At 54.6% G+C, this 26445-nt stretch overlaps 7 protein-coding genes across 7 annotated transcripts; 5 read left to right on the plus strand and 2 right to left on the minus strand.

Moving 5' to 3' along the window:
• Nucleotides 1-142: 142 nt before the first annotated feature.
• Nucleotides 143-1717, minus strand: EsH8_IV_000737 (histone acetyltransferase catalytic subunit HAT1; the record flags this gene model as incomplete). Its single annotated transcript, XM_083265627.1, has 3 exons — nucleotides 143-1299; nucleotides 1364-1639; nucleotides 1699-1717. 3 exons carry the CDS (start codon nucleotides 1715-1717, stop codon nucleotides 143-145), a joined length of 1452 nt encoding a protein of 483 aa, XP_083124522.1.
• Nucleotides 1718-2423: 706 nt separating this feature from the next.
• On the plus strand, nucleotides 2424-3890 carry EsH8_IV_000738 (Mn(2+) transporter ATX2; the record flags this gene model as incomplete). The annotated part of the gene is made up of 4 exons (XM_083265628.1): nucleotides 2424-2456; nucleotides 2557-2573; nucleotides 2671-3648; nucleotides 3704-3890. 4 exons carry the CDS (start codon nucleotides 2424-2426, stop codon nucleotides 3888-3890), a joined length of 1215 nt encoding a protein of 404 aa, XP_083124523.1.
• Nucleotides 3891-10896: 7006 nt separating this feature from the next.
• EsH8_IV_000739 (F-box/WD repeat-containing protein) lies at nucleotides 10897-13141 on the plus strand (the record flags this gene model as incomplete). The annotated part of the gene is made up of 5 exons (XM_083265629.1): nucleotides 10897-11364; nucleotides 11418-12016; nucleotides 12069-12431; nucleotides 12489-12837; nucleotides 12896-13141. The coding sequence occupies 5 exons, from the start codon at nucleotides 10897-10899 to the stop codon at nucleotides 13139-13141; spliced, it is 2025 nt and encodes a 674-aa protein (XP_083124524.1).
• A 1066-nt stretch (nucleotides 13142-14207) lies between these two features.
• On the plus strand, nucleotides 14208-15690 carry EsH8_IV_000740 (uncharacterized protein; the record flags this gene model as incomplete). The annotated part of the gene is made up of 4 exons (XM_083265630.1): nucleotides 14208-14339; nucleotides 14456-14589; nucleotides 14658-15112; nucleotides 15182-15690. The coding sequence occupies 4 exons, from the start codon at nucleotides 14208-14210 to the stop codon at nucleotides 15688-15690; spliced, it is 1230 nt and encodes a 409-aa protein (XP_083124525.1).
• Nucleotides 15691-16243: 553 nt separating this feature from the next.
• EsH8_IV_000741 (uncharacterized protein) lies at nucleotides 16244-19208 on the plus strand (the record flags this gene model as incomplete). The annotated part of the gene is made up of 5 exons (XM_083265631.1): nucleotides 16244-16269; nucleotides 16407-16549; nucleotides 16605-17775; nucleotides 17830-18598; nucleotides 18672-19208. The coding sequence occupies 5 exons, from the start codon at nucleotides 16244-16246 to the stop codon at nucleotides 19206-19208; spliced, it is 2646 nt and encodes an 881-aa protein (XP_083124526.1).
• A 725-nt stretch (nucleotides 19209-19933) lies between these two features.
• On the minus strand, nucleotides 19934-22435 carry EsH8_IV_000742 (uncharacterized protein; the record flags this gene model as incomplete). Its single annotated transcript, XM_083265632.1, has 1 exon — nucleotides 19934-22435. The coding sequence occupies one exon, from the start codon at nucleotides 22433-22435 to the stop codon at nucleotides 19934-19936; it is 2502 nt and encodes an 833-aa protein (XP_083124527.1).
• Nucleotides 22436-24670: 2235 nt separating this feature from the next.
• On the plus strand, nucleotides 24671-26279 carry EsH8_IV_000743 (histidine phosphatase superfamily; the record flags this gene model as incomplete). Its single annotated transcript, XM_083265633.1, has 2 exons — nucleotides 24671-26104; nucleotides 26166-26279. 2 exons carry the CDS (start codon nucleotides 24671-24673, stop codon nucleotides 26277-26279), a joined length of 1548 nt encoding a protein of 515 aa, XP_083124528.1.
• Between the last annotated feature and the right edge of the window lie 166 nt (nucleotides 26280-26445).

Genomic DNA, 26445 nt, shown 5'->3' on the forward strand with positions numbered 1-26445 from the left:
AAAAACTTGGTATCAACCGGGCCGTAGCCAAAAGGTACATAGAATTACAAAAACAGACTCGAAGACAACCGTGAACTCCTCATCCCGATCCCTCCGTCGAGGCCCGTGCCTGTGTGTCCCAAAACCTCAGTGTGGCTGCAGGCTAGGCGTCCTCAACTCTGGCCTTCTTGCTCACTGCCTGCTCCTCGGCATCATCCACCGACTTCCGCTTGCTGCTGGAGTCTGCAGCGCCAGCAGAGGAGGAAGCTGCTGCGTGCTTCTCCCAGCGGGCATGCCAGTCCAGGAGCCTGGCGTACTCGAGCTCGACACTGCCCAGAGCCTCGTTAAGCTTCTCTGAACGCTCGGATTGATCCAGCTGGCCGAGAACATCGGCATTCTGGCGGTACAGCCGCTGCTTGACGAAAAGCTGCCACAGGCGGTAGTGATGCTTTTCCTCCTTCGTGGGTCTCGCCTTCTGCTCCTCGCTGAAACCGACCTTCACAGACGCGGGCAGCTGGGACATGGTGTGCATCTCGATCAGCCGCTTGAATTGTCGCTCCACAATCTTGGTCTTCTCGCGGAGGCCTCTGAGCAGCTCTTGGTCCACCAAGTCCTTGGGGACCGCGCCGCTGGGAGGGTTGGGAAGGGAAATGCTGGTGTTGATCTTGACCTTGCTGAACTCTGGCAGGGTGCGCAAGAACGTCAGGTCGGCCAAGTCTCGCATGTCATCGAATGCTTCGTTGGGGTCTTCAACGGTCAGCTCCAGGGTCTGAGAGTTTTTGTAGTAGTGCTCGAAGATGATCTTGTAGAGACGAGCACCGATGCCTTTGCCTTGGAAAGGGGGCAAGACCAAGAACTGGGATAGACGAGAGCGGCAAGGCAGCTCATCCAACAGGTTGAACTCTTCCTTCGGCAGATCCCACTCGGTCGAGGGCGGGGTGGGCGGCCGGAAGCAGAAGAAGCGGTAGATACTTGAGTAGCCGACAAAAGTATAGGAAGGCTGGTCGTTGGTCTCCGCCAACGTTTGCTTGCGGTAGAGGAGGAAGATGGTCCACCGGTTGGCGTCCTCGGGCACCTTCCACGGGTCCTCTTCATTTTCCGTCTCGCGGGAGATGTATGATCCTCCCTCAATGAACATAGGAACAAGAGCTTCGACGCGGGTGACGATTTGGCGAACGGCGGGGTCTGTGAGGCTGCCCTTCCATACTTCATATGTTCCATCCTCGCCTTCGAAGCTAGAGTGGAGAGTGCCGGGAGGGGTCCAATCGCTAGGCTGGCTCTGGGCACTGGTGTTGAAATCCCGCGCGGGCTGGAAGGCGACTGCAGAAATTCAAGGTCAGCCGGGTTCGTTTTTGTTGTCGTTGGCGACAGTGGCGGCACTTACCTAGTGGAAGGTGCTCCTTCAGCGTGGCGTCGACATCTGCGGCCTCAGTCTCTCCAACAGACTGAAACTTCTTGCCCCAGGAAACCTGGACATTGGGACGCATGTCAAACGTCCGGTAGCGCAAGTTGATCTTAAGATCCTTGTATCCGAAGATGCGCTCATCATCCCCGAAGATGGAGTATGTGAACTTGGGGTTAAAGGCAGCGATCGTCTTCGTAGCTCCGGCGGCAGGCGCAATCAGGCTGATATTCAGCGCCTCGGTGGCGTTTGCCGACCCTGGAGTAGAAGTCAGTGGATTTTGTGACAGCTGGAAGTTAAAGATCCTCAGGACGCACACTCATCGGTTTCGGCCATGGCGTCAACGAAGATGTGACCTAAAGCTTTGCGCGCGGGTGGGAGAAGAAACCTGTCGCAGTTCTGTATCGAATCTCGTGAGGTTTTTGCGTATGGAAAGAACGAATAGCGGACTTAAATATTTTTCTGCGAGACGTTCAACCGAAAGGTGTTCGAACTCGTTTGGTTGTCAAGGTCAAAAATGCAGGTTGACCACAGCTTCTTTTTTGCGATCAATCAGCCTTGGGGTGACGCGCAGTACAAACGATTCGCGACGAGACGCGATTAATTGGCCCCGCTGCAGCGGTTCATGCATTTAACAGGGCCCGTGTGGGGGCATTTCGTCTGGTTTCGGGGCGCTATTTTCGTTAGCTTATGGCCGGCTCCAGCGGCCACGCAGCAGCAACGGGAAGGACCCACTGGGCATTGCGACATGGGTTGACAAGGCCAGAAGGGGGATACCAATGGCCAATGGTCTGCGCCCGATGCACCTTGAGAGCCAGTCAGCTCAGCTCCCAATCAACCTCGACGGTCCTCCCTGTGCACCCAAGTTCAAAATTAAGAAGGGGAAAAAGCAGTCAAGAGCTCGACTTTTGTTTCACCCTTGCGCAGGGCCTTCTCGTCGACTCCTGTAACGACATGCTGGCGTGATCCTACGCTCTCGACAACCTCTCCCCAACGCCCTCGCAAGCGCCGCACCGATCGATCGCCGGTCTCTATCCTCAAAATGGGAGGGCTACTTTTGCTGCTCTTGCTGAGCGTACGTACCCTACCTTGCTTTGCGTTATCTTAGCTCCAGCGAGATGGTGAAGCTCTCTATATGCATGATGGAAAAGGCTAACGAGAGATAACGGCAATAGACTGTAATGGCCCTTGCGTAGGTGCTCATGCGACGAGACCAAGTCTTCCGCCTTGGAAGCAATGGCCGCCCCGATCCTCGAACGGTCCGTATACTGACGATGAACCACGACCAGGTCATTCTTCGCCGGCTCACTACCACTCGCCATAACCCTCACCCAGTCGCAACTCCGATTGATATCGAGTATTGGCGTCGGCATCTTGGTTGGAACATCGATGATTGTAATTATACCCGAAGGTATTGAGGCGGTTACGACACCCGGTGGGCACTCGCACAGTAAGAGAAGTTCAGTGAATGCAGTGGGCAAGCAAGCGAGATTAGATGTTCGGTGGGCGACAGGCGAAGATATACCCCAACTAGCAACCACTGCTGTTTCCGCACGAGTGGCGGAGGAGATTCGTTCTCTTGGCCGCGATGTCGAGGCAAGTAGAAGGCTGCGGGGACGAGAGGAGCCAGATGAACAGGGCCACGACCATGATCGGCCCCCGACCACCGCTCCGGGTGCCACCGATCCGCACCACGACGATGACAAGCACGATGTGCCTACGTTTTACATTGGCCTTTCTATGATTCTCGGCTTCGTCCTCATGTTCCTGATCGACAGACTGCCTCGCCACGCAACGGACCGCATGGATTCCGAACCGCAAATGCGCCATGTGAGCTTGGACAACCTCGGAGGATCATCAAGCGCAGGCGATGAAGAGACGGAAGGCTTCCTTGGCCATCTGGCACCCCCGCCGAAGCAATCCCGAAGCCTTGCTACCACCATCGGGCTGGTCATCCACGCCGCAGCAGACGGCATCGCCATGGGAGCGTCGACATCCACCTCCAACACCAAGCTGGGTCTGATTATATTTGTCGCCATCATGGTCCACAAGGCTCCAGCGGCATTTGGCCTGACATCAGTGCTCCTCAAGCAAGGGTTGACCAAACGGACGGCGCGAGGGCATTTGATTGTCTTCAGCCTTGCTGCTCCATTTGGCGCCCTAAGCACCTGGGCGGTAATTCGGATTCTGGGCGGTGGCAATTTCGAGGGAGAATCGGGTCAGTGGTGGACCGGCATGCTCTTGCTGTTCTCGGCAGGCACTTTTCTGTAAGTAAAGTGGCAACCCAAAGGTCGAGCGTGCCTCTGACTAACGTCCAACAAGCTTTGTCGCGATGCACGCCATGCAGGAAGACAGCGGCGCTCCGAAGCATGAGCAGGGCGGGATGAATGGTTATTCGGACGGAGGCGGCGCCCAAAAAGCGCAACATCGGCCCCAAATGCGGGACACCTTTGCTACTGTTGCTGGCATGCTCTTGCCCCTCCTCACGCAGTTTGGACATCACCACTGAACGATGTTCAGTTGATGAGTGGATTGTGTCTCGGACCAGGAATCCGCGGATGATATTTGGGCCATTTGTACGGCAGAATTGGAGCTCAGGCTCACATCGAGTACCCCCTGGCTCACGACGATGATGATTGTATAGATTACTACTAGTACTACTACTACTGCCACTATTAGGAGTTGGCTCTGTTTTGGATATGAAAAGTATAGATGGATGTATTTTAAGAATCTGTATTCCTATATCAATCGCGCTTTCCACCATGGCGTCATGTTCCACATGCCAGAGAGACGGCCGAGAGCTGACTGGAAGCTGTCCTAGGTCTGTTGGGTGACTAGTACTCGTCGTTGAAAGGACTGCGGCGGCGCGCATGGACGGCAGTGGCCGGTCGAGCCCCGGGGGCTAATGTAGGAAGCCCTTGTCGACCGAGCGTAGAAAGGTCTAGGTTTCTGGCTGGGGCGTTTCAAGTTTCGTACGAGCACCCGCGCCGTGTCTCACTGATCCTTAGAAGGGAGGAGGAGGAGTCGCTGATTAATTGTTTTTCCTATCTCGTTCAATCCCTTATTTTATTTTATCTTATTTTTTTACAATGCCTTTGAGCCCAGGTTCTTAGAGTCGAGTGCGCCGAAGTGCCTGGGGGCATGAACTCGGGGGTCGTTCGCACCACCTAGACGGTGATGCGAGAGCCATCTCAATTGCACCGAAGGCATGGCTAATCATCAGTATTTAAATTGCGAATTCTTTTGACCGCAGACACAGACAGGGACTCTTTCTTCCCCGGGGGTGGTTGGTGGGGACCGTACATTTATTTATACATCACCGGGAATAGACATCACTTGTCAACACTTGCGGGACCATCAGCTTTCCGCGGTGTTGAATAAATCACCATCAAACGACAGACGGTAAGGTTTCCCGCATGAGGAGGTTGAACGCCCCCCTCTGGAAATGCTGATCCTAGCCTGTTTCGTTCGACTGTGAAGCCAAAAGGCGTGCATAGCGTGGCGCAGCCCGCCCAAATAGCCGTTTCTGCGTCACGTCGAGTCCTGCACCAACGGTGTCGGGCCACGGCCCGTGTAGGCTCGGGTCGATCCCGATTTTCCCGGCCGGTTGCTCTTCCAAAGGGCTTCCCGAGGTTGCAGGATGTATGGTATGTCATTGTAATCATGATACCTCGAGCCGATGTAGTCATGCGAGTGCAGCACGTCACAATCGAGGGATTGGCTGTTGGCTTCCCCCCGTTTTGCAAACAGAGAGCTGTAATATAAAGAAAGACCGATGAGGTTTATGCGCAGTTTCCTCGAGTAGGGCACAGATCCCGCAAATAATGATTTTCATTTTGCTACATAAGAGTTGATGTTGTCGCAGTCGATAACCCCTATGAATGTCGTCGTTGTTAGCTGTCACCGTGAGAGCCTTTATAACAAGCTGGAAGGCCGGGGTGGAATTGATTGGCAGAAGAACCTCGCTGCCTCATCGTCAGCACCTGGGGCTACCCGGGTATTATAAAACGGACTCTCAACTGTTCCGCCAGGATGGATATTTAGGCCCTTACTATTATAAACCGAGCAGATGCAAAGCCTTGGTTCAAGTTCATGGTCACAGCTCAGCATTGTTAGGCTCCGAAAACCCCTCTTCATCGTCTACATGGCCAGTCAGGGGTGGGACTTTCCATGTCTTCTTTAGCCACAATATAATCGCAGTACGCATTGCCATTGAGAAAAGCCGGTGTCCGTGCTGTGGTGTTCATTGCATGGTTAAATTCGTGCAAGACCTTATACGAGCTGGCGCTTCTGCCACAGGGTCCATTGCGGCATGACCTCTCGAGCAACGTAGACACGTGGGTAGCGATACACGGAGCACGGGGGTACGGTAGAGCCAAGCTGAAGCCCAGGGGGTACCTAACGACTTGAACGACGCACATGGCGCATGAGTTCTCGAGTGTGTATCTGCAAGACTACGGATGATAGGCTATATCACTGGCATCGCCGTGGCCTGCGGCCCGTATTGGCAAGTGAGCGGTAGTAGACAGTTGAAAGAAAAAAGAAGCCGATGGCGTTCATTTATTTACGCCGAATTCGAATGCAGAGGAAACAAAGCACGCGAAAACAAATGATGCATGATGGAGGATGCTTGGTGTTGGAAGTGAGAAAGTGAGGAAGTAAGGTGCCATGGATGGAAAAAATGACTAAGGAAGGCAAGGTGTCTGGCTAGTGTAGGTGAGTGCGGATGGTTGACATGGAACACGCGCCAGGGTACCTGGGCGCCTCCAATTCAGTGCTAGATTTAACTGTGTCCCACTTTCCATATTGGGACATTCAACAGGAACCGTCATGAGCTTATTAGAGTCGTACTCGACGTCGCCTGGCACAGCCACTCTGCCAGCCAGAGACTGATAGAAGCACAATACGACTGCTTTCAAGTTTGTATTGTCATTCTATCGCGGAAACCCGGAAAGCGATGACGAACAATAGCAATGGTGTAACTGAGCGGTCTTACTGTTGGAGAATATCCAAAAGAGGCTGCCGATGGGGTTTCTAGGTCACGTGACGAGATGCAACCCTGCCCAAAGGAATGCGATAGAGTTACTCAGCCCATCTACCCGTCATCTACTCGAGGAACTCGAAGCCCACACCGAAGTGAGCCTGAGTTAGAGCGGCAAATTCGCCAATCCAATCCGATCATGGGGGAAAAAAATTACTCACCCTGTCGGCGAGATGACCTTGGCCCCAGAGAGGCGCTCGTAGCGCTTCTTGCAAGGGACGATGGCGAAGAGGTATTGCAGAATGCTTGCAAACGTGGTGAGCCTTCTCTGAAAACCAGAACATAAAACTCAATGTTGCTAGTTGCCCAGAGAGTGCAAAAAGGAGGCATATGTGCTTGGCTCGTTTGTCTCTCGCATGGGTGATATATTCCATGGTAGCCGCTTCATGCCTGTACGACGATCGAGGATAGATCTACAGGGCCAGGTTCTGGAATTGCAGCACTGTGAAAGGCCGGCTAAATTGGCAAGAAGGCATGCATATGTCGCATTTTCTTCAGACACAGATCATCCCATGCATACATTGGCATTGTCCTTCCTCCAATATTGGACAGCCGTAGTTTTGAGAGGACCAGGAGGAGGATGGGGGTTTTGGATGGTTGGCCCAGACAGGTCTGAGCGGGGGCCGAATTCACACCCCCTGTGTCGTATCACTGGGGCAAGTCTGAGGCACCCAAGCCTCCAGTGTCGCAAGTGGGAGAGCCCTTAAGGGAGCTGAGCAGACGAGACCGCGCAGCGTAATACGGAGCCAGCCGCGTTGGACCACGGGAGTTCCTTTTTGTGGCATGTTGGACCCCTTTGCCAGTGTGATGAGCTGCACTGATTTTGGCAGTGGCTAGCGCGAGAATGGCGGCATGCAGGCCTGGTTATTGTCTTCGTGCCCCTCCCCCCCTTTGTATCCCAGCTTCTCCCAAAATTCAAGACGATGCATCTCGAATGACAAGGATCTCAAGGAATTTGGGAGGAAAGCAACGGTTGACTGGTCACTGCGGTGGGTTCAGCTGAGGCCGGCACACAAACTTAGCGTGCTAGATCTGCGATACGAATCCGACGTGACCACGTTTGTTCAAGTTCGACATCGACTGAATGATTGAGCAACTGCCGACTCCGGCGTTGTTGGTTGTTCATCTGCGCAAGGTGGCTACAGTCCCTGGGCATAGGACATGCATTGTATGTAAGCAATGATGCCACCCGGTGATACTCCCTCCAACTAGTGGCTCGGGACGTGACATCCCACTGAACTGGTCCTAGATCCGACCATTCACCAGGATTCTGCGAACCCAAAATAAACGCAATGCTTTATTAGAGGATGAACGGGGTTGCCTGCTGGCGAGCCAACAGCGTCCTGTGCGAAGTTGGCCAAATAGACGGGCTCCCATTCGAATGCTTAGATAGCGACGTCCGTGCAGTAGTCGTATCGTCGACCAGTGGGGTATGATTCGAAGCCACTTTTCCAAGCATAACAACGGCAACCCAAGCAAGTGTGGTGAAGTGTCCGTATTGCAAACCCCATTCTTGAAAGCAGGTGCCACCATGCTGCATGGCGTCTGTGGGATCTCAACTGCATCAAGGGTCGATGGTTGCAAGAGACCACGCGTTTGGGCAATAAAATGTTCTTGCAAGACGTTGAAAGACGAAATCCCAGACAGCATGGGAATTGTAAACTTCCGGGTTCTGAGACGAGAGGCACGGCTGCGGCTGCCCCCTCCCAAGACCGGGGAAAGATGCAGTTGGGTCCCATTTTGGCGCAGACATGGCGATGCCCTTCGGCTAGCGTGTCGTCGAGAGAGGAAAGTCGAGCGGGGGGGTCTCCATTGCGCCATCTTTGGTGTCTCCATCCATTTCCACAGACTCTCTACACGTATCCATACTGTGGTAGGACCTGGACGTACAGGCCAGCACCGGAGTGTTTAGTGGGCGCCCCGGCCCTGGGACCAGACTCGGTCGCCTTCTTTGCTTGAAAGAACCGATCGACGTCACATATACCCACTACGGTGTCAACGAAGTGTACTAGTGCATTGTAAGCGCCGCGAACTCGGACCCTGCAGGCCCCCTGGGAGAAATGTGCGGTTTCTTGTTTGCAGCGAGACAAAGGAATGTGAGACGTCTCCCCGGCTGTTCGTACTTATTATCAGGAAAGGGATAATTGACCCAAGAGCTGGGGAATGGAAGGATTCTATTACGTTCGGCTCGGTTCGTACGATCTTTGCATGAGCATGGGCGGGTGGCCGAGTCTCATGGAGCAGAGACATTCTGTTGCAGCAGCCAGTGGTGATGGATGTATGTGACGGGACGGCAACTTTGATGAATGACCCGGACAATGTTCGCTCACACACACCATCCGCATTCAACCGGTATCAATGCTCCGGATATGCTGACTGGTCCCTCGGAGCGCGACTGGAATTTTGCTGGCCGGCATCCAGACAAGACGGAAACGTCGCCCGTTTGACGACATACACGAAGTCGGTAGTAGCTGACGTCCTTCTGCCCTCTCCGGCAGCAACAGCGCCAGCTTGTCTTGAGGTCTGGGACCGGCCGTTTGCGGGCCGTGCTTGGCTCCGTCCCATTGCCAGGAAATCATTGCCCAGTACTACTGAACGGCAAGACCCTTGGCTGAACAAGAGTTTGCGCTTCAATTATCCGTGGTTCAATAGACCTGGCGGCAACAGAAAAGTGTCTGCCGCGGTGCATTGTCTTGCATAGTCCTACAGTACCTCGCCTTGGATTACCAGGTCAGCTGAAGTGTCAGATGTCAGTGCCCATGGTGGAGGGTCGCAGGAACGAAACAGCGCTAGAGAAGACCCAGAATAAAATTCTGTTTTGTTTGGGAATCATAAGCCTAAGCCAGAGTCTGAGTAGAGATGCTGCTGGGGATGAGGCGGTGTGAGGACAATGAAATCCTTTGTGTGCTTCAACTCGAGACTGCCTTCTTTGCAGCGAGGCTTTCGTTACTGGACCTGTGGGAAGACTTGTTGCTCTTGGGGCTGGCGGGCACCCATTCTTTGGATCGGGACCTACCTGCCCTTACGTCAAGGTAGGTAGGTATCTTGGGGGGGTACGGAGTACTCGGGTACGCTACTGTGTAAGATAATGTCTCTGTCATCGGCTCTTTCTTCCAATGCTCCTTCCATTCTTCGCCTCCCGTCGCCTCCACCCCCTCTCATTCCCTCCAACACAAAGAAAGACGAATGCACTGTGGCCTGTGTGGCACTCCCCAGTCCCCTTCCCCCCTTCCTCCGAAAGGCACACACACCCACTTCACATCGCCTTGAGCCCAGGCTTGCTTCGGCGCGTCCTTTCTTAGTCCTCTCGTTTTGTCCCCCCTTTCCCTTCCCGTCCTCGCTGCACACTCTCCTCTCCCCCAAAGAACAAGGGCCGCCCACCGCTCCGCCTCCGCCTCCGCCTCTGCTTTGGTTTCCCAGGTACCGCTGTACCGTGCCTTGGCTTTGCGCCTCGAGCCTTGACTTCCTTAACCTCCACTTCTCTCTCACTGGCCTTGGTCTTGGTCCCTCTCCTTCCCTGGCCCCCTACTCAAGACCTAAGCACACCCACCTGAGAGCGAGAGAGCACCCATTCCTTACCTCACCCGCCCTGGCCTATCTCATCTCCTTCTTCCCTCCTCCAAATCCCCAATTCCAGCCAACACTCTCTGAGGCTGGACTACTCCCAATCCCATCCCCCTCCCTCCCCTTCCTCTCCTCCTGCTGCCCTTTGGCGACAACGACGAACAAGAGACATTCTCTCGCAGGGAGGTGTAAAGCATTCAGGCGTCAATCAGCAACTCTGCCAATACCGCCGAACAATCCACTTTTTATTGATTCGCCCTGTGCATTCCACACGACAAGGCCCAACGACCCACGCTTTCCGCTTGTCACCTCCGATTGTTAAGCTTCCCGTCTCCCGCTGGCCCCATACGCAGTACGCAGTACACAGTATTCCACCGCCAGACACTCCTTCACTCTTCCTCCACGTTCCGACCAGGAACAAACCGGCTTGCGGTTATTCAGACGACAGCGTCGCTTCTCCCCCCACCACCGCGTCCTATCACTCGATTTGGCAAACGCGCATTCATAGCCCTTGCCTTCTCTCTTCGCCCGATTCACCGTCACCGGCCGGGTCACTCGAGCCTTAACGACCGCTCCCCCGAGTGCGACGATTTTGTTCCCCGGCACCTCGTACGGCCCTGCACTATAGCCTTCACGCACACCACATCGTCGATACATCAAGCCCGCCGCCAATTTCCTTCGCCCTTGCGCTTCTTTCGTGACAATCGAACTACTCAACAAGCGACTGCTGATATTACTCGTTTAATGAACGCCTGGTAGCGACTTCGTATTCCGAAACGACCCCGATATCACAACCGCCATCCTACCGCATCCCAACTACCGGTGACTTGCCACCCCTACGACCCTTTATCCGTGCGAATCCACGGCTTCGACGCCGTCCAACCACAAACGTCTCACATCGCGACTTGCCATGGCTGGCTACAACAACAGGCCATTAAGTTTCTCAGAAAGAAGGGGGAGCATGCTCAGCGACGACATGACGCTCAACACCGGAGGAGTGCCCAGCAGTAGTAGACTTGAGAAGATGCCTCAGCGACCGGGCCACATGCGAGGTCCGCCAACACCCAGTATGACCACACCTGCTGCAGACTTCGACCAGCAGTTGACCGGCTCGCCCCCTCCCCCGCCCACACCAGCAGCCTCTCCAGGGCCATCGCACCATCAGCTCGATTGGAGCGATGCTGCTGACGATGAGGACTTCTTCCTGGCCAAAGTGCGCCATCACTTCAAGAACTCTGGTGGTCCACATCGGACTCGCCTTCTTGCCGATCTCCTGAACCTTTGCACAAGCCAACAGCTGAGCTTTGTTCATCAGTTCGTCAGTCCTCTGCTCAAGAAGGATCCCTTTACAAGTCTTCCGGATGAGCTGTGTTTACGCGTAAGAACGCCTTGGATGTGCTAAGAAGCCCCAACTGACTCGCTCTGCTCTAGATTCTCTCTTTTATCGACGACCCCAAAGTCCTAGCTCGTGCCTCGCAGGTATCAAGGAGGTGGCGGGATCTGCTGAGTGATGATATGACATGGAAGAACCTTTGTGTTAAGCACGATTACGGTAGGCGTCTTTCGGAAGTCTCTGCGCCGATGGGAAGTGGTTCGCGACCTGGTGCTCAACCCTTGTGGGGAGACAACGACTACGCCAGCAGTAGTTTCCCAGGTGCTTTGCCCATGACTGCTCACGCCTCGGGTTCACGCAGCCTCGATGGTTCCGGCACTGTGCGGCCCAAGATGAGATCTTACAAGTCACACTTCAAGCAACGGTATCTTGTGGAAGCGGCCTGGAGATCCGGTGGTACCAGCACCACGAGGAACATCACCCAAGAAGGAGGTGTAGTTACGAGCCTGCACCTGACGCCCAAGTACATCATCGTGGCTCTTGATAATGCCAAGATCCATGTCTTCGATACCAAGGGCAACGCACAGCGTACCTTGCAGGGCCATGTGATGGGCGTATGGGCGATGGTACCTTGGGACGACATCCTGGTCAGCGGAGGATGCGATCGCGATGTGCGAGTCTGGAATCTTGCCACAGGGTAAGTCACGGATCCTGGTGATGAGTGGCTCCGGCCCAACTGACATTCACAGTGCTTGTTTACACACCCTTCGAGGCCACACATCGACTGTTCGCTGCTTAAAAATGTCAGATGCAAACACGGCGATATCGGGCTCGCGCGATACGACGCTCCGAGTATGGGATATCCGGACCGGTTTGTGCAGAAATGTTCTCGTCGGCCACGGTGCCAGCGTCCGTTGTCTCGAGATCAAGGGAGACATTGTTGTCTCCGGCAGCTACGACACCATGGCTAAAGTTTGGAGCATATCTGAGGGCAGGTGCATCCAGACGCTCCAAGGTCACTTCAGCCAAATTTACGCTATTGCCTTCGATGGTAAGAGAGTGGTGACAGGCAGCTTGGACACCAACGTCCGAATTTGGGACCCCAGAACAGCGTATGTACCCCTTGTGCACGCAATGCTTAATGTAACCAATATGCTAATCTTACCCAGTGAGTGCTTGGCCATTCTGCAAGGCCACACGTCCCTTGTTGGACAGCTGCAAATGCGCGGGGACACTCTTGTAACTGGCGGCTCCGATGGTTCGGTACGCGTCTGGTCATTAGAAAAGATGTGCCCTATTCATCGCCTCGCCGCACACGATAACAGCGTGACCAGCTTGCAATTCGATGATACACGAGTCGTCAGCGGTGGAAGTGACGGCAGAGTCAAGATTTGGGACTTGAAGACAGGTCATTTGGTTCGTGAGCTTATCGCCCAAGGAGAGGCTGTCTGGAGAGTGGCATTTGAAGATGAGAAGTGTGTCGCGCTGGCCTTGCGGCAGAACCGTACGGTGATGGAGGTAAGAGGTGTCCCGTGGCTCACTGACACAACTCATCAGTACTGACAAGTTCCCTCAGGTCTGGTCATTTTCTCCTCCCGAGGAGGTTCTGTACGACCGTCCCCTTTCTCTTCAACAACGAGTTTTGCAGGAGACGCCCAATCGGCCTATGAGTGCCATGCAGCTTGACTTCAGACCTTCGCAGCCGACTGTGGCTGGTCCTAGCCGAGAAGTTGCAGGAAGCCAGGATGTTGATATGAGGGACGCCGGACCATCTACGGCCCCGCTTCAGGGCGGCAACAAGACTTTTTTCCACGACGACTAGACGGATTGCACTTTCCAAAAGGCAACGCGTTTAGAAGCCGATGTTTCTGATTCGCGATGAATATCGCACTGCAACAGACATCAGGGGCATTCTATTTATTTATTACGGAGGTTGGTTGCTACCAGAGCAACAATCAGGCGCCTCGTGCACCAGACAAGTTGACGAGGCCATGGCAGCTTGTCATGGCATACTTATTGAAACGCTTCTGAGCATAGACCGGGGTCCATCAAGACAAAGAAGGGCGTCGTCGTTTGGAGTTGGTCAGGAAGCATTGCATGTATTTGAAAAGAGGGCCAGCATGGATTTGATAGCATTGGGAAATTCGTTTCGAGGGTTTAAACGGCAGGACAAATGGGGGGATCACGACTTCAGGGCGCAAACGTTGCTCAGCTAAGTGCATGTGGCCGGCGCGGCCGCTTCTTAATATACCCCGTGGTAGCGTATAGTAGAGCTATATATACCACCTCAGAAATGAGTGTCACTGACAAGGTCGGTTCGAATCCCGCATGTGTGACAAGACTGATAAACACACGGCATATAGCGTGTGTTGGGGCGAGGTTCACTATCAGAGAACAACGCGTAGAAGCTACTGCGAAGTCGGGTTGCCCCCCATTGCCTCGATCAAAGCGTCCCCTAAGCACAGGGACCCTTATTGCTCCGATTGGGGTTGAATGTTTGCGGCGATAGGCTGGAAATATTTGCTCAATTCGCTGTCTATCTCCGAAGGCCGCTTCAGTGTTCCACTGAACGGAACTTATTGGGGGGGTCCATGAGCGAGAAAAGGACCGACCGTTGGAAGCCGGGCCCACCAAAAGTCACTGCACGTCGAGGGTGTTTGGGTGCTTCGGTGCTTCGGTGCACACTTCGCAATTCCCGTTGAGGCAGGGTCACGTGTCAATGCGCTAGCCCATTTTAGACTAGTAGTTTTCAACAAGCAGCAGCTCCCTTCCCAACCAACGCCGCGATTTTTCGGAGCTCCAGCGACCAAATAATTTGTTATCACCCTCCTTCCCCCGATCCCTTCTCATCCTCATCGACCGGAGGCTCCATCATCCCAACCCCCACGATGTTCTCCCGCGCGATCAGGTTAAACCGAGCGGTGCCTCTGCGCACTCGCGCCCCCGTCTCTTTCGTTGCTGCGTCCCGATCCGTCACTACCAACGCTGCATCGGCAACTCTGGAAAAGGGAGTCCCGCAGGTCAGTTTGCGCTCTTTTCACGCGGTTAAATCCGTCGAAGCTATTGCGATATCAACACCCCTTCGGATGAATGGGCGTTTTCAATTGCACATTGCTAACGAGCTGTGCCTTTGTAGTCCGACGAGGAGCCTTTCCAGATCACCCTGAGCGATGAGAGCTTCGAGACGTACCAGCTCGACCCCCCGCCTTACACCCTCGAGGTGACCAAGAAGGAGTTGAAGCAGATGTACCAAGACATGGTTGTTGTCAGGTGCGGCGAATTCTTTTTTTCCGGCTGTCCTCACCTTTCTTGGACTTAACAGCTCACCATATGTGCAGACAATTGGAGATGGCCGCCGATCGATTGTACAAGGAGAAGAAGATTCGTGGTTTCTGCCACTTGTCTACTGGCCAGGAGGCTGTTGCTGTCGGTATTGAGCACGCCCTCACTCGCGAGGACGACTTGATCACTGCCTACCGCTGCCACGGTTTCGCCTACATGCGCGGTGGCACTGTCCGCTCCATTATCGGAGAACTTCTCGGCCGCCGCGAGGGTATCGCATACGGCAAGGGAGGCTCCATGCACATGTTCACCAAGGGTTTCTACGGTGGTAACGGTATCGTCGGTGCACAGGTGCCCGTCGGCGCCGGTCTTGCCTTTGCCCACAAGTACACCGGCCGCAAGAACGCCTCCGTCATCCTGTACGGTGACGGTGCCAGCAACCAGGGCCAGGTCTTCGAGGCCTTCAACATGGCTAAGCTCTGGAACTTGCCCGCCCTCTTCGGATGCGAGAGTAGGTTCCCATCTCTTAAGACTGGAAACTAAAAACTCGCTGGACATGCCCAACTAATCTTTTTGCTAGACAACAAGTACGGTATGGGTACTGCTGCCGCCCGCTCGTCTGCCCTTACGGACTACTACAAGCGCGGTCAGTACATCCCTGGTCTGAAGGTCAACGGCATGGACGTCCTCGCCGTCAAGGCCGCCGTCAAGTACGGAAAGGACTACGCCGTCGCCGAGAATGGACCCCTCGTCCTTGAGTACGTCACCTACCGGTATGGTGGTCACTCCATGTCCGACCCCGGTACCACCTACCGTACCCGTGAGGAGATCCAGCGCATGCGTTCCACCAACGACCCCATTGCCGGCCTCAAGCAGAAGATCATTGACTGGGAGGTCGTCACCGAGGACGAGCTCAAGACCATTGACAAGGAGGCCCGCAGCTTCGTCAACGAGGAGGTTGCCGCTGCTGAGGCCATGGCCGTCCCCGACACCACTCCCCAGATCCTTTACGAGGACATCTACGTCCGCGGTACCGAGCCGCAGTTCATCCGCGGCCGCACGCCTGATGAGACCTACTACTTCCACTAAACTTTCCTCCTGCATGACGAATAATTGTCTCCTAACCTACCTGTCCTGTTGTACAATACCTACTAGCTAGAGAGGGTGAAGTGGTCACAATCTGAACATGACCGGAGTCTGCAGATATCCTCCTGGTTTTACAATATCTATTCCAAAAGTGAAAGCTTGCGTTCTGGCCCGATGTGATCCTACTTGACGGAAAAAGTGTTGAGCGCCGCACTTTCTTTGGGCCGCGCCAGATAGCATTGGTCCGATGCATAAAATCCCAATTGGTGCATGTAAGCCAGTTCCTCAATGCGGCGTGCTGCCTAATTTTTAATGTGGAGCTATGCAGCTAAACGGGTCTTTTTTCGCGTCAGCGTAGGGTGCAGCTTCCAGTATGTATGCCATTAACGCGCGTGTCTGCCTGGGAGCGCGTCAAGCATCCCCAGAGTCACCCGACAACCTCATGTCCGCCTGCGCCCGCCTTTTAAACAGTCCAATTCCCTGCAGGATCGTGGCCAGCTCGGCTTTTCGTGTTCAGTTTCGATTCTACACAATTTACAGTCAAGCGGTGTTCAAAATGGCGCCAAAACAGGCTACGCTGGGGTATGTCAAGCCCACGCAAACGACGTTGGGGTGTGTACAAAGGGCAATGTTCCTGGGACCACCATGGATGCCACAAAGCTTTCTTCTCTTGAAGATTGTGTCGTCTTTACAATTGCCTGCTAACCATCTGCTTTTAGCAAGTTTTTTGGAGCAAAAGGCTCAAAGCCTGAGCCGCAGCAGAGCAAGCTGAGCTTCGCCACCAAGGCAGCTCCGAAGAAAGTGCTTAAGAAGGAAGAGGATTCTTCAGCTGCAGCTGTTAATGATGAGGACAAAACCAGCAGTAAGATTGGGATCATTCAGCGTGTTCGTATCATCCCGCTAACGCCCACCTACAGAGCCAAGAAAACGTACTAGAAGCCCGAGTCCTGCCGCCATTAAGGCATCGAGTCCCAAAATCAAAGACGAAGTTGTCGAAGAGGATGAAGATGACGAGCCTGCTACAAAGCGGCCCCGCAGAGGTCGCAAGCGTGTTGTGGAGGACGAAGACGAAGACGAGGTTATGGACGAAGCCGCGGCCAAATCACCGTCAAGTTCGCCAAAGGCTTCAAAGGCCAGGAAACGCAGTCCAGTGAAGTCAACGAAGGCTGCAAAGCCGAATTCTGACGCTTCGAAACCTTCGCGCTCGAAGAGAGTCTCCAAGTCTCCCTCACCTGTTCCAGTTGTTGAGGACAAAAAGGAGGACTCAACCGAGTCTGCGTCCGAAGATGAGGCGGTTGAGGATGACGAGGAGGATGTCAAGCCCGCCGTGGCTAAGAAGACGTTGGAGAAGGTGCAGATGAAGCTCAAGACGCAAAACAAGGACCCGTTCCCCGACTGGAAACCAGGCGAACCGGTCCCCTATGCCGCGCTCTGCACGACTTTCTCCCTCGTCGAGCTTACAACCAAGCGGCTTGAGATTATGGCCCACTGCTCGTTGTTCCTTCGACAGGTTCTGCGTTTGACACCTGAAGATCTACTTCCAACGATTCTTCTCATGATCAACAAGCTTGCGCCTGACTATGCTGGCATTGAGCTGGGTATCGGCGAGTCGCTCATCATGAAGGCCATTGGCGAGACGACAGGGCGCAGTCTTGCCGTCATCAAGCAAGATCAGAAGGAGATTGGAGACCTTGGCCTTGTCGCCGTCAAGAGTAGATCGACACAGCCTACCATGTTCAAGCCCAAGGCCCTGACAATCAGGGGTGTTCATAGTGGTTTGATGGGCATTGCTATTGTTTCCGGTAGCGGCGCTCAAGGTCGCAAGGTGGATGCCATCAAGAAGTTGCTGTCGGCAGCCGATTCACGTGCCACCGGGAAGGTAGACATTAACAAGGACAAGGGAGGGCCAAGCGAGGCGAAATACATCGTTCGATTTCTGGAGGGCAAGCTTCGACTCGGCTTGGCAGAGAGGACAGTTCTGGTCTCTTTGGCCCATGCCGTGGTGTTCCATGAAGCGGATGCCAAGGGCCAGGTACCCAACACGACGGACGTGGAACAGGCAGAGTCCATTCTCAAGACGGTATACAGGTATGTTGTTTATTTCCAATACCATCTCGGCAACATGGTTCTAATTTACTGCAGTGAACTCCCCAGCTACGATGTCATCATTCCGGCCATGGTGGAACACGGCATTATGAATCTTCGGGACCATTGCAAGCTCAAACCCGGCGTTCCCCTGAAGCCCATGTTAGCCAAGCCAACAAAGGCCATCACCGAGGTACTGGACCGCTTTGAGAACCAGACCTTTACCTGCGAGTATAAGTATGACGGTGAGCGGGCACAGATTCATTATGTGGCCAAGTCGGCAGACGAGGAGCTTAGCCAATCGCTGCCTGGAGCTACGAAGGCTGCGGCAGATGGTGTCGCTTCCATTTTCTCCCGAAACTCAGAAGACCTCTCTAAGAAATACCCCGATATACTCTCAAAGCTGCACACCTGGGTCAAAGAGGACACCAAGAGTTTCGTTCTGGACTGTGAGACAGTTGCATGGGATGTCGAGGAGAAAAAGGTTCTGCCCTTCCAGCAGCTGATGACACGCAAGAAGAAGGACGTTAAAATTGAAGATGTCAAGGTCAAGGTGTGCGTTTTCGCCTTTGATCTCCTCTATCTCAACGGCGAGGCTATTGTTGAGAAGTCGCTTCGCGAACGCCGCGAGCTACTCCAGAATGCATTTTCGCCCGTGGAGGGCGAGTTCTTGTTCGCCACGCACATGGATGGGCAGGAGTTAGAGCAAATTCAGGAATTCCTCGACGAGAGCGTCAAGGCGTCCTGCGAAGGTCTCATGGTCAAGATGCTGGACGGCTCAGAGAGCGGGTACGAGCCCAGCAAGAGGAGTCGAAACTGGCTCAAGGTAAGTCGCGCTATGATGCCCTGCAAGTCTTTTGCGCCGATGATTTCCTCTGTGCTCACCACGCATCTTCTAGATCAAGAAGGATTACCTCAGCGGCATCGGCGACTCGCTCGATCTAGTCGTGCTAGGTGCATACCACGGCAAAGGCAAGCGTACATCCGTTTACGGCGCTTTCCTTCTCGCATGCTACAACCCTTCATCTGAATCGTATGAAACCGTCTGCAATATCGGCACGGGATTCTCCGAGGCCGTCCTCGAGGAGCTGCACAAGCAGCTCTCGGACATTGTTATTGACCGGCCCAAGCCGTTTTACGCACATTCCTCCGGCGGCCAACATCAGCCAGATGTCTGGTTCGAGCCGCGTTACGTCTGGGAGGTCAAGACGGCCGACCTGACGCTCAGCCCGCGCTACAAGGCCGGTTGTAAAGAGGGCGTCGACCCGGGCGGCGAGAAGGGCATCAGTCTGCGGTTCCCGCGATTCATCAAGGTGCGCGATGATAAGAAGCCCGACGAAGCCACGTCCAGTCGTCAGGTGGCCGAGATGTACCGCAAGCAGGAGAGCGTGACCAAGAGCAAGGGTCCCGCAGTGGATGATGATTTCGAGTATTAACGGCTGTGTTTACGCATACATGGGCCACGGCGTTTTACACGGAGGTTTAAGGGAAAGGGGCCAAGGGTGGCCAACACTCACAACTTGTCATGTTCATCACGGAAAGTATGAAAAAGGGTGGGAAATTTGTTGTAAGCGTGGGTTTATTTTTTTAAATTTTATTTTTTTAAAAGAAAACTCAACAGATGTGTTTGATTTTTCTCTTCTGGCTCGCCTGGAGCAACAACAGATGCATACACTACTTTATCCTCTGCTCCCTCCACCCTTGTCGGCGGCATGTACATCCCATCTTCTTTCGGTATATGCATGCGCATATATTTATATATATACATACCTACATACATGCACGTCCCACGATGGAATTTCGTCCGGGTTTTGCTTTTGCTTTGTACATGCAGCCAGAGCAACCCGAAACCCCGGCAGCTACATACGCCCGCTCCCCCATTGACGAGGCCGTAATTACTCGGACAGGGTGGGAGGCTATCTGCCAAGCCTCTCAAAAACACTCGCGCAGGAAGAACAGGTTGGGCTGCAGCTTGTGCCTCCCGTTGGAGTTCATGTATATTCATGTATTGTTTTTTTCGTTACTTTTTCTTGGTTTGTTTTGGTAATCATCTTACAACTTGTGCACGCCCCCCCGGTCCTGGTGTGATACTGATCCATACCGACAGAGCGGTATCGCCTATTCATCGGGGCAAAGGCTAAAAAGACCGAACCATAACCTTCTAAGCTCTAGCGACACTCCTCCCCTGGGGCTTTTCCTTTGTGACGTTTCCCAGACCGATTCCCTTTCTTCGGCCCCGAACAACAGCCTCCAACGCCTTGCCCACGGCGGGCATGTCGCCGAGCATGGTCAAGTGCCCGCGCTCGGTGCTGACACGCCCGCCACGCACCAGCTCGTATCCCTCGGGCAGCTGCGCCTCACGGGCGAGGACCACGCCGTCGCCAGCGCGGAATATGAGGTCGTCGTATGCTCCCGCATGGGCAATGGCCTCACGGCTACTAACCTGGACTGCGTAGACGGTGGGGATCTCCTTGCCGTAGATGACGCCGAGTGGGGGATATTGGTTGGACTGCGAAAGGGCAGGGTTGAACTGCGTCTCGGCGCGGAAGCGCTTGATCTCGGGCAGGACGCGCTCAAGATAGGCCAGGTACTTGGCGCGATTGACAGGCGTTGGCGTGCCGGGCACCCCCTTCGTGAACGGTGACGGTTTGCTGTTTAAGGCCTGGTGATGGCTGTTGCCGTCTATCTGCGGATTCATGTTTCCTTCGCGAGCCAGTTCTGCTTTGCGGGCTGCATCGGCGAGTGACGGCGGGAGAGTATGGTGCTGCTTCTTGTCGCTCGAGCTGCGACTGCGGACTGATAGAAGAGAGCCGAAGGTCGTCGATTTTTCCTTGGGGATCAGCGGTGGTAGAGGTGTCTCGATGCAGGGCGAGAGGCGGTATTTGATCCAGTCATTTACGTCGTGGAAGTTAACTTTGTACTCCTCCTTCGTGTCTTTGTTGACGAAGCAGCGGCCGTCATCAGGCAGAAAGACAAATGTTGTCCTGAGTGAGAAGTTGACCTGGGCGGTCAGGATTTTTTCGTTCAGGAGCACTGCGTCGCCATCCCTCAACGGTCCCAATACATTGATGCATCGTTGAGGGGTGCCGACATAAACCACGCCCGAGAAAAGCTCCGGCCTCTGGTTAACTACGTGGCGGGTAATGAGGCCGCCGAGACTGTGTGCCAAAACAAGTGCACCCCTGGGTTCCTTGGAATCTGGTTGGTTCGACGGGAGCTTCTCCAAGAACTCTGCCATTTTACGAGATAGCAGATGTGGACTCAGTCTCCAGTCGTAACCGTAATCCCATAGCCGGAGTTTTCCCTTGCGAACGTTCTCGCAGGAGGCAATCTTCTTGAACAGCTTCCTCGAGATGTCAATGGGTCCGATGTTCTGGAGCATTCCTGACGGAATGATTCGCTCTTCCATAGACTCTTCGTCTTCGGGGTCGAGGCCAACCTCCAAATCGGCTTTTCGCATGTTCAGTCCAATCTTGACGGGGGCCCATAGTTGGTGGTGCGGAGGCTCTGCAGAACGCAGGATAGAGCCTCGATACCCGCCGAGAATTACCAAGTCACCTGTCAGTGTCTCCAACACTCTGTCCAGGGTTGAGGATCCATCAACGTCAACTCTAGATCCTGGAGTTTCGGAAGCGGTTTTATTCGTTGCGTCTTCGGACAACTTGAGTGACGATGGTAGCTTGGGTAGACTGGGCATTTTGAAAGTGGGCCTCTCGGGCAAACTGTCTTTGATGGCCTTCATTCTCACGTTCGCCATTTCTCTGACATGATCAAACCTTCCGTCGTCATCCCCAATTGAAGACGTGCGGGACAAAGAGTGATACAATAGGGAATCGTCCGAGGTGACTCTCCTTAGTGTGCGAGGCCTCGCACTCGAAGGCCTTCCGGATGATACAGAAGGTCGGCTGCCATGCGCATCGTTGGTCGAATTTTGGATCCGAGGAGAAGACCCATTAGCACCACTAGACACCGGAGTCGAGTTGCTATCCAGCCTGCGCGTCTGGGGCATGGCTACATTCCGTTGGTTTACTGTCGACTTCGGTTCGGCTTTATCAGCGGCAGCAGTAAAGAACGAGAAGGAATTGAACAGTGCCGAGGGAGCAGGAAACGCTTTCGAAAACCTCTTGAGCGCGTCAGCCCCGGCAGAAGAAGATCGTTTATGCCTCGTTTGGCCGAAGGATATGGACTCGAGAGCGTTCTTGGACGCTTCGCCATACCCGCCACCAAAAAACAGGTTCCTTGGGCTCGACTGCCAGGGCGAGGGCAAGTCTTTTGCGGCAGGCCTTGTCTTCTGAAGCTTTTGCGACTGCCGCCTACGAGGTGGCGGCGGCGAAATTCTTGGTTCGGACTCTGTCTCAAAATCGGTGGGGATCTCGTCAGGGAAGGGCGTCAATTCTGGCGAGCTGGCCGAATCACCGCTACTTGGAAGACCAGGTTCGAACACGGCCGACTTCCGCTCCAAGGCGGCGGCCTTCTCAGCCGCGGATGTTTTAGGTAGGGTAAGACGGGTTGCAACAACGCTCAGTGCGGGTTGCATGACGGTCTGGGCGCCATCTTGGTCGTCATCACCATAAACCGGATCTTCAGATGGGACCCTTTCCACCATTGGCAGAGGGGGGTTTCTCATCATGTCGATGCCCTCATTTTGAGACATGGCAAGCATCGTGAATTGTTCGCTGGACGTGTTGAGGGCATAGAAAGCTGGGTTGCAAGAACGATTATAAAAGTCGCAATTTGCAGCCGGGAGTTCCGGGGGTTGGCTCAATGGCACATGCCCAGTGTCCTCTTTGGGAGAGCGAGAGTGGGCACTAGCAAGTCCGGCACCGAGGCTGATGCGGAATAGTAACCTGAAAGAGGCAAAACCGAGGATGAAAAATAATTAAAGGGCCTGATGAATCTGGGGAAAAGTTGGGTCGAGGGAAATATGGCCCAATAAAGAGGTAAAGAGAAGAAGAGATTCTTGGCTAAGGTTGGGTCTTTTAGGTTGGTGTAGATGTTTCGGAGACGAGGACGATGGTTCAATACAAGCCCCGATCTGAAGAAGGAAGGGGGAAAAAAGGATTGATTGGACAATGACGAAACAATATTCTCGGAGGTAGGGAAGGGTCAAAATTAAGAGGCAGGATCTTAGATAGTACCTACTGAGCAAAGACAGTGAGTGTACAGCGCACAACGGGAGACAATCCACGTGTGTGCCCACTTCTTCCTACCCTTTGACGTATGTGCCTAGCCTTGACAGAAAATGGCTAAGGTAAGGTACACCTCGCCTCTGACTGAGAGAGTATGTAGCTAACGCAAGACTGGAGCACGGAAGGGAAGCTTGCTGATGTTGTCCCGCCGCCTAGGGACTAAGAACCAGAAGTCTGATATGCACAAAGCTGCGCCTCTTTCGCCCGAGAGCAGGGGGTATCCATTTTCGGTCGTACCGCGTACGACGTATTGATCTCCGGTCCGAAGGGGCTCAGGATTTTAGGATCTCAGGCCCAGGTTGCCAAACTTGGACTGCGGCTTGACTGGGGATCGCTGTACGTTCATCTCACTGTTGTTTCTCCAGCTCGACACTGCTATGCCGCACCGCAGGTGCCTCTGTCAGCGAAGCACGGATACCGGCATCGAGGAAAAGGTTGTCGCGCGGCCACTTGCTCCAGTGGCGGACGATGAGACGAGGCGGGCATGGTCTTTGATTTTAGTTCTTCACCGTTGCGCCGTGCCGCAGTAGGGACTTCCTGACCGATCCAATCGCATTGAATGCGCCCAGTGCAGCTGTGATTCATTGAATGGAGGATGCTCGTTTGCATCAAACGTAGGCTGCGGGCGTGTTTTTCCCAGGTGTCCGCGTTTCTTTTCTCTTTATGCCACTGATATAATCACATGCGCCGGCGCGGGCTAGCTCTGCTCCACATTGTGTTAGCCACCAATTGCAAAGAGCCTCATTGGCCAAGGTCCACATCACCGGCCGGCAGCTACGGGGCCCCTGTGGCACCCGATGGCCCGGGATTACCAACATGTAGGTCGGCTTAATCCAGGCTCCGGCCGATCCCCTGGGTCACCTCGATGCCCCCCCCAACTGGAAGAATACGCGGATAGCCTGGCCAGAGACATGCAAAGTCATCAGACAATATGCATCTCAATGCGAACAAACCGTTTCCACATCGACAGTCAGTCCTACATAGGTAATGCATAAAAGTGTACTTGGCCACGACAGGTATAAGGTGTTACTGTCAAAAGTTAGCTCGGGCAGATGGCCTGACGGAGTGCCTAAACGCGCAAACTCCAGACCCAAATTGGCCTGCTTCGGCGTTCGTTCTGGTGTGATGCCGGATTCTGGCTTTGGGCTGATGTGCGGCGCGCCCAACGCAACGCAGCAGCTCAACCCGAGGCCTACGGTGCCTCCGAGCCCCAGCGTGTTGAGGTGCTGTCTCGATAAGGACGCTTATCGCCCCATTAATTGCCATACAATACCACGTCGGGTATGTCCCTGACCCCTTCCCTCGACACCGGATGATGTACAACAGTACCCTACGCCTTACCCCGTGCCCTGGACGTCATCGCCGCCAGGCCAAGCCGCCAACCAATGCCTCACCCGCAACCACGACGCCGCAAGCCTTGGCTTCAACGTCGCACCCCCTGCCCCGCGAATTCCCACTCATTATCCCACGGTTTGTGAATACGGGAGGTACCTGCAGGTAGCGCAAGGAGGTTGAGACCGGCCGCCTTGCCAAACACAGAAATCCCCAACTTCTTGTAACGGCAACTCTTGGGCTTCGCTTACGTCCTTCTCCGTCGTCACATGCATCCATCACCTTGCTTGCTGAGCTCCCACCTCCCCCATCTCATAAGCATTCCTCCCCAAGCCCCCTAAAATCCTCCATCTGAGTCGCGAATAATCTCCGAAGCTATGACTACCCTTGAGCCTCGCCAGCCCTACACCGACGCGGAGCTACGCCAGCTTTATCCCCCACAGCTCAAGCTCCAGCTCGTGCAGATCCTCTTGCGACACGGCGAGCGCACTCCCGTTACACCCCGTTTCCAGAACACCGGCCTTCCTCCGTACTGGCCCTACTGCCGTGCCGTCCGCCACCTGCGCTCCGCCATACTCGATCCAGACACCGGTGAATACTCGTACCTCGACTGGAAGCGCCGGCTGGAGACGTTCAGTTCAAGCAATGACAGCCCCGTCATCGCTGCCGGCCCCAACGCCGAGCTTGACGATATCTGTGACATGGGCATGCTCACCGATCGGGGTCGGGAGACCACTCGCAACCTAGGCCGCCGCTTCCGCGACCTGTACGTGGAACGCCTGAACTTCCTACCCGCCGACCTCACCGATGCCGACTCCCTCTACCTGCGTTCCACGCCCGTCCCCCGAGCTCTGGAATCCCTGCAACAGGCCCTTTCCGGTTTGTACCCGGCCAAGCATCGAGCTCCCGACCTGCCCGCCCTCACCCTGCTCACCCGAGCGCCTCCGGACGAGACCCTTTTCCCCAACGATGGCATGTGCCGCCGCTTCGCCGCCCTGTCCCGCGCCTTTGCCCAGCGCACTGCCGATCGGTGGAACGACACGCCGGAGATTGAATACCTAAACAAGAAGCTTGGCAAGTGGATGCCCAACGGCGCACGCATCGCCGTCGACTCCCACCCGCGCTTGAGCGGTATCATGGACACGATCAACGCAACCCGCGCCCATGGTCCAGACACCAAGCTGCCCTCTGAATTCTATGATCCCAAGGCCATTGCCATTATTGAGAGGATTGGCGTAGAAGAGTGGTACAGCGGCTATAAGGAAAGCCAGGAGTACCGTACCCTCGGCATAGGCGGCCTGATGGGCGATGTTGTGGCCCGCTTGGTCGGCAGCGCGGAGCACTCGCCGGCGGACGGAGACTACGAGGTCAAGCAGCCCGGTGCGGCTCCCAAGCCCATCAAGTTTGGCATGAGCGGCTGTCATGACACTACCTTGGCCGCTGTTCTGGCTAGTTTAGGAGCCTTCGGGCCGGACAAGTGGCCCCCTTTCACGAGCCACATCGCCATTGAGATGTTCCGTGATTCTCGAATTCCCGCGGTTGAGACGTCTACTGAGCTGCCAGTTGCGCCCGCTCCCAAGACTGGAAGTTGGTTTAACTCGTGGTTCTCCTTCGGCCGTGCCAGTGCTCCGTCACCAGGCACTGCACCGCCCGGCATTGGCCGCAAGACCACCGCAGAGCTTACCGATGCCGAGAAGAGCAAACTGGACGGCTACTACGTGAGGTTGCGGTACAATGACGAGCCAGTTACGATTCCCGGCTGCAAGACCGCAGGTAACCACCTTGAAGGTGACGAGTCTTTCTGTACATTGGTAAGAGCATATTCCCACTCCCACCTTTTTTCGTAGAGAAACACTTTTGACCCCAAAACAGGCCGCATTCAAGTCGATCGTCGACAAGTTCACACCTGTCAACTGGAGAGAGCAGTGCCGCGTGAACGTCAACGCCCCGACCCTCCCGGCCAAGCCCGAGCCAGCAGGGCACTAATGTCTCCAATGAGCAAGCAGTTATTTGGAGAAGAGAAACATTTTTGTTGAAGCGCTTACATGATAGAACAGGACGAGGTACGGTCGTACACTTTGTGACAGGTCAACCCAGCATTGCTAGTTATCATATCTCACATCGAACCCCGGTGTGTCAGTTGGATTTCATT

The sequence above is a fragment of the Colletotrichum jinshuiense genome, chromosome 4 (assembly GCF_051148585.1).
Source record: "Colletotrichum jinshuiense chromosome 4, complete sequence".
NCBI lineage: Eukaryota > Fungi > Ascomycota > Sordariomycetes > Glomerellales > Glomerellaceae > Colletotrichum > Colletotrichum jinshuiense.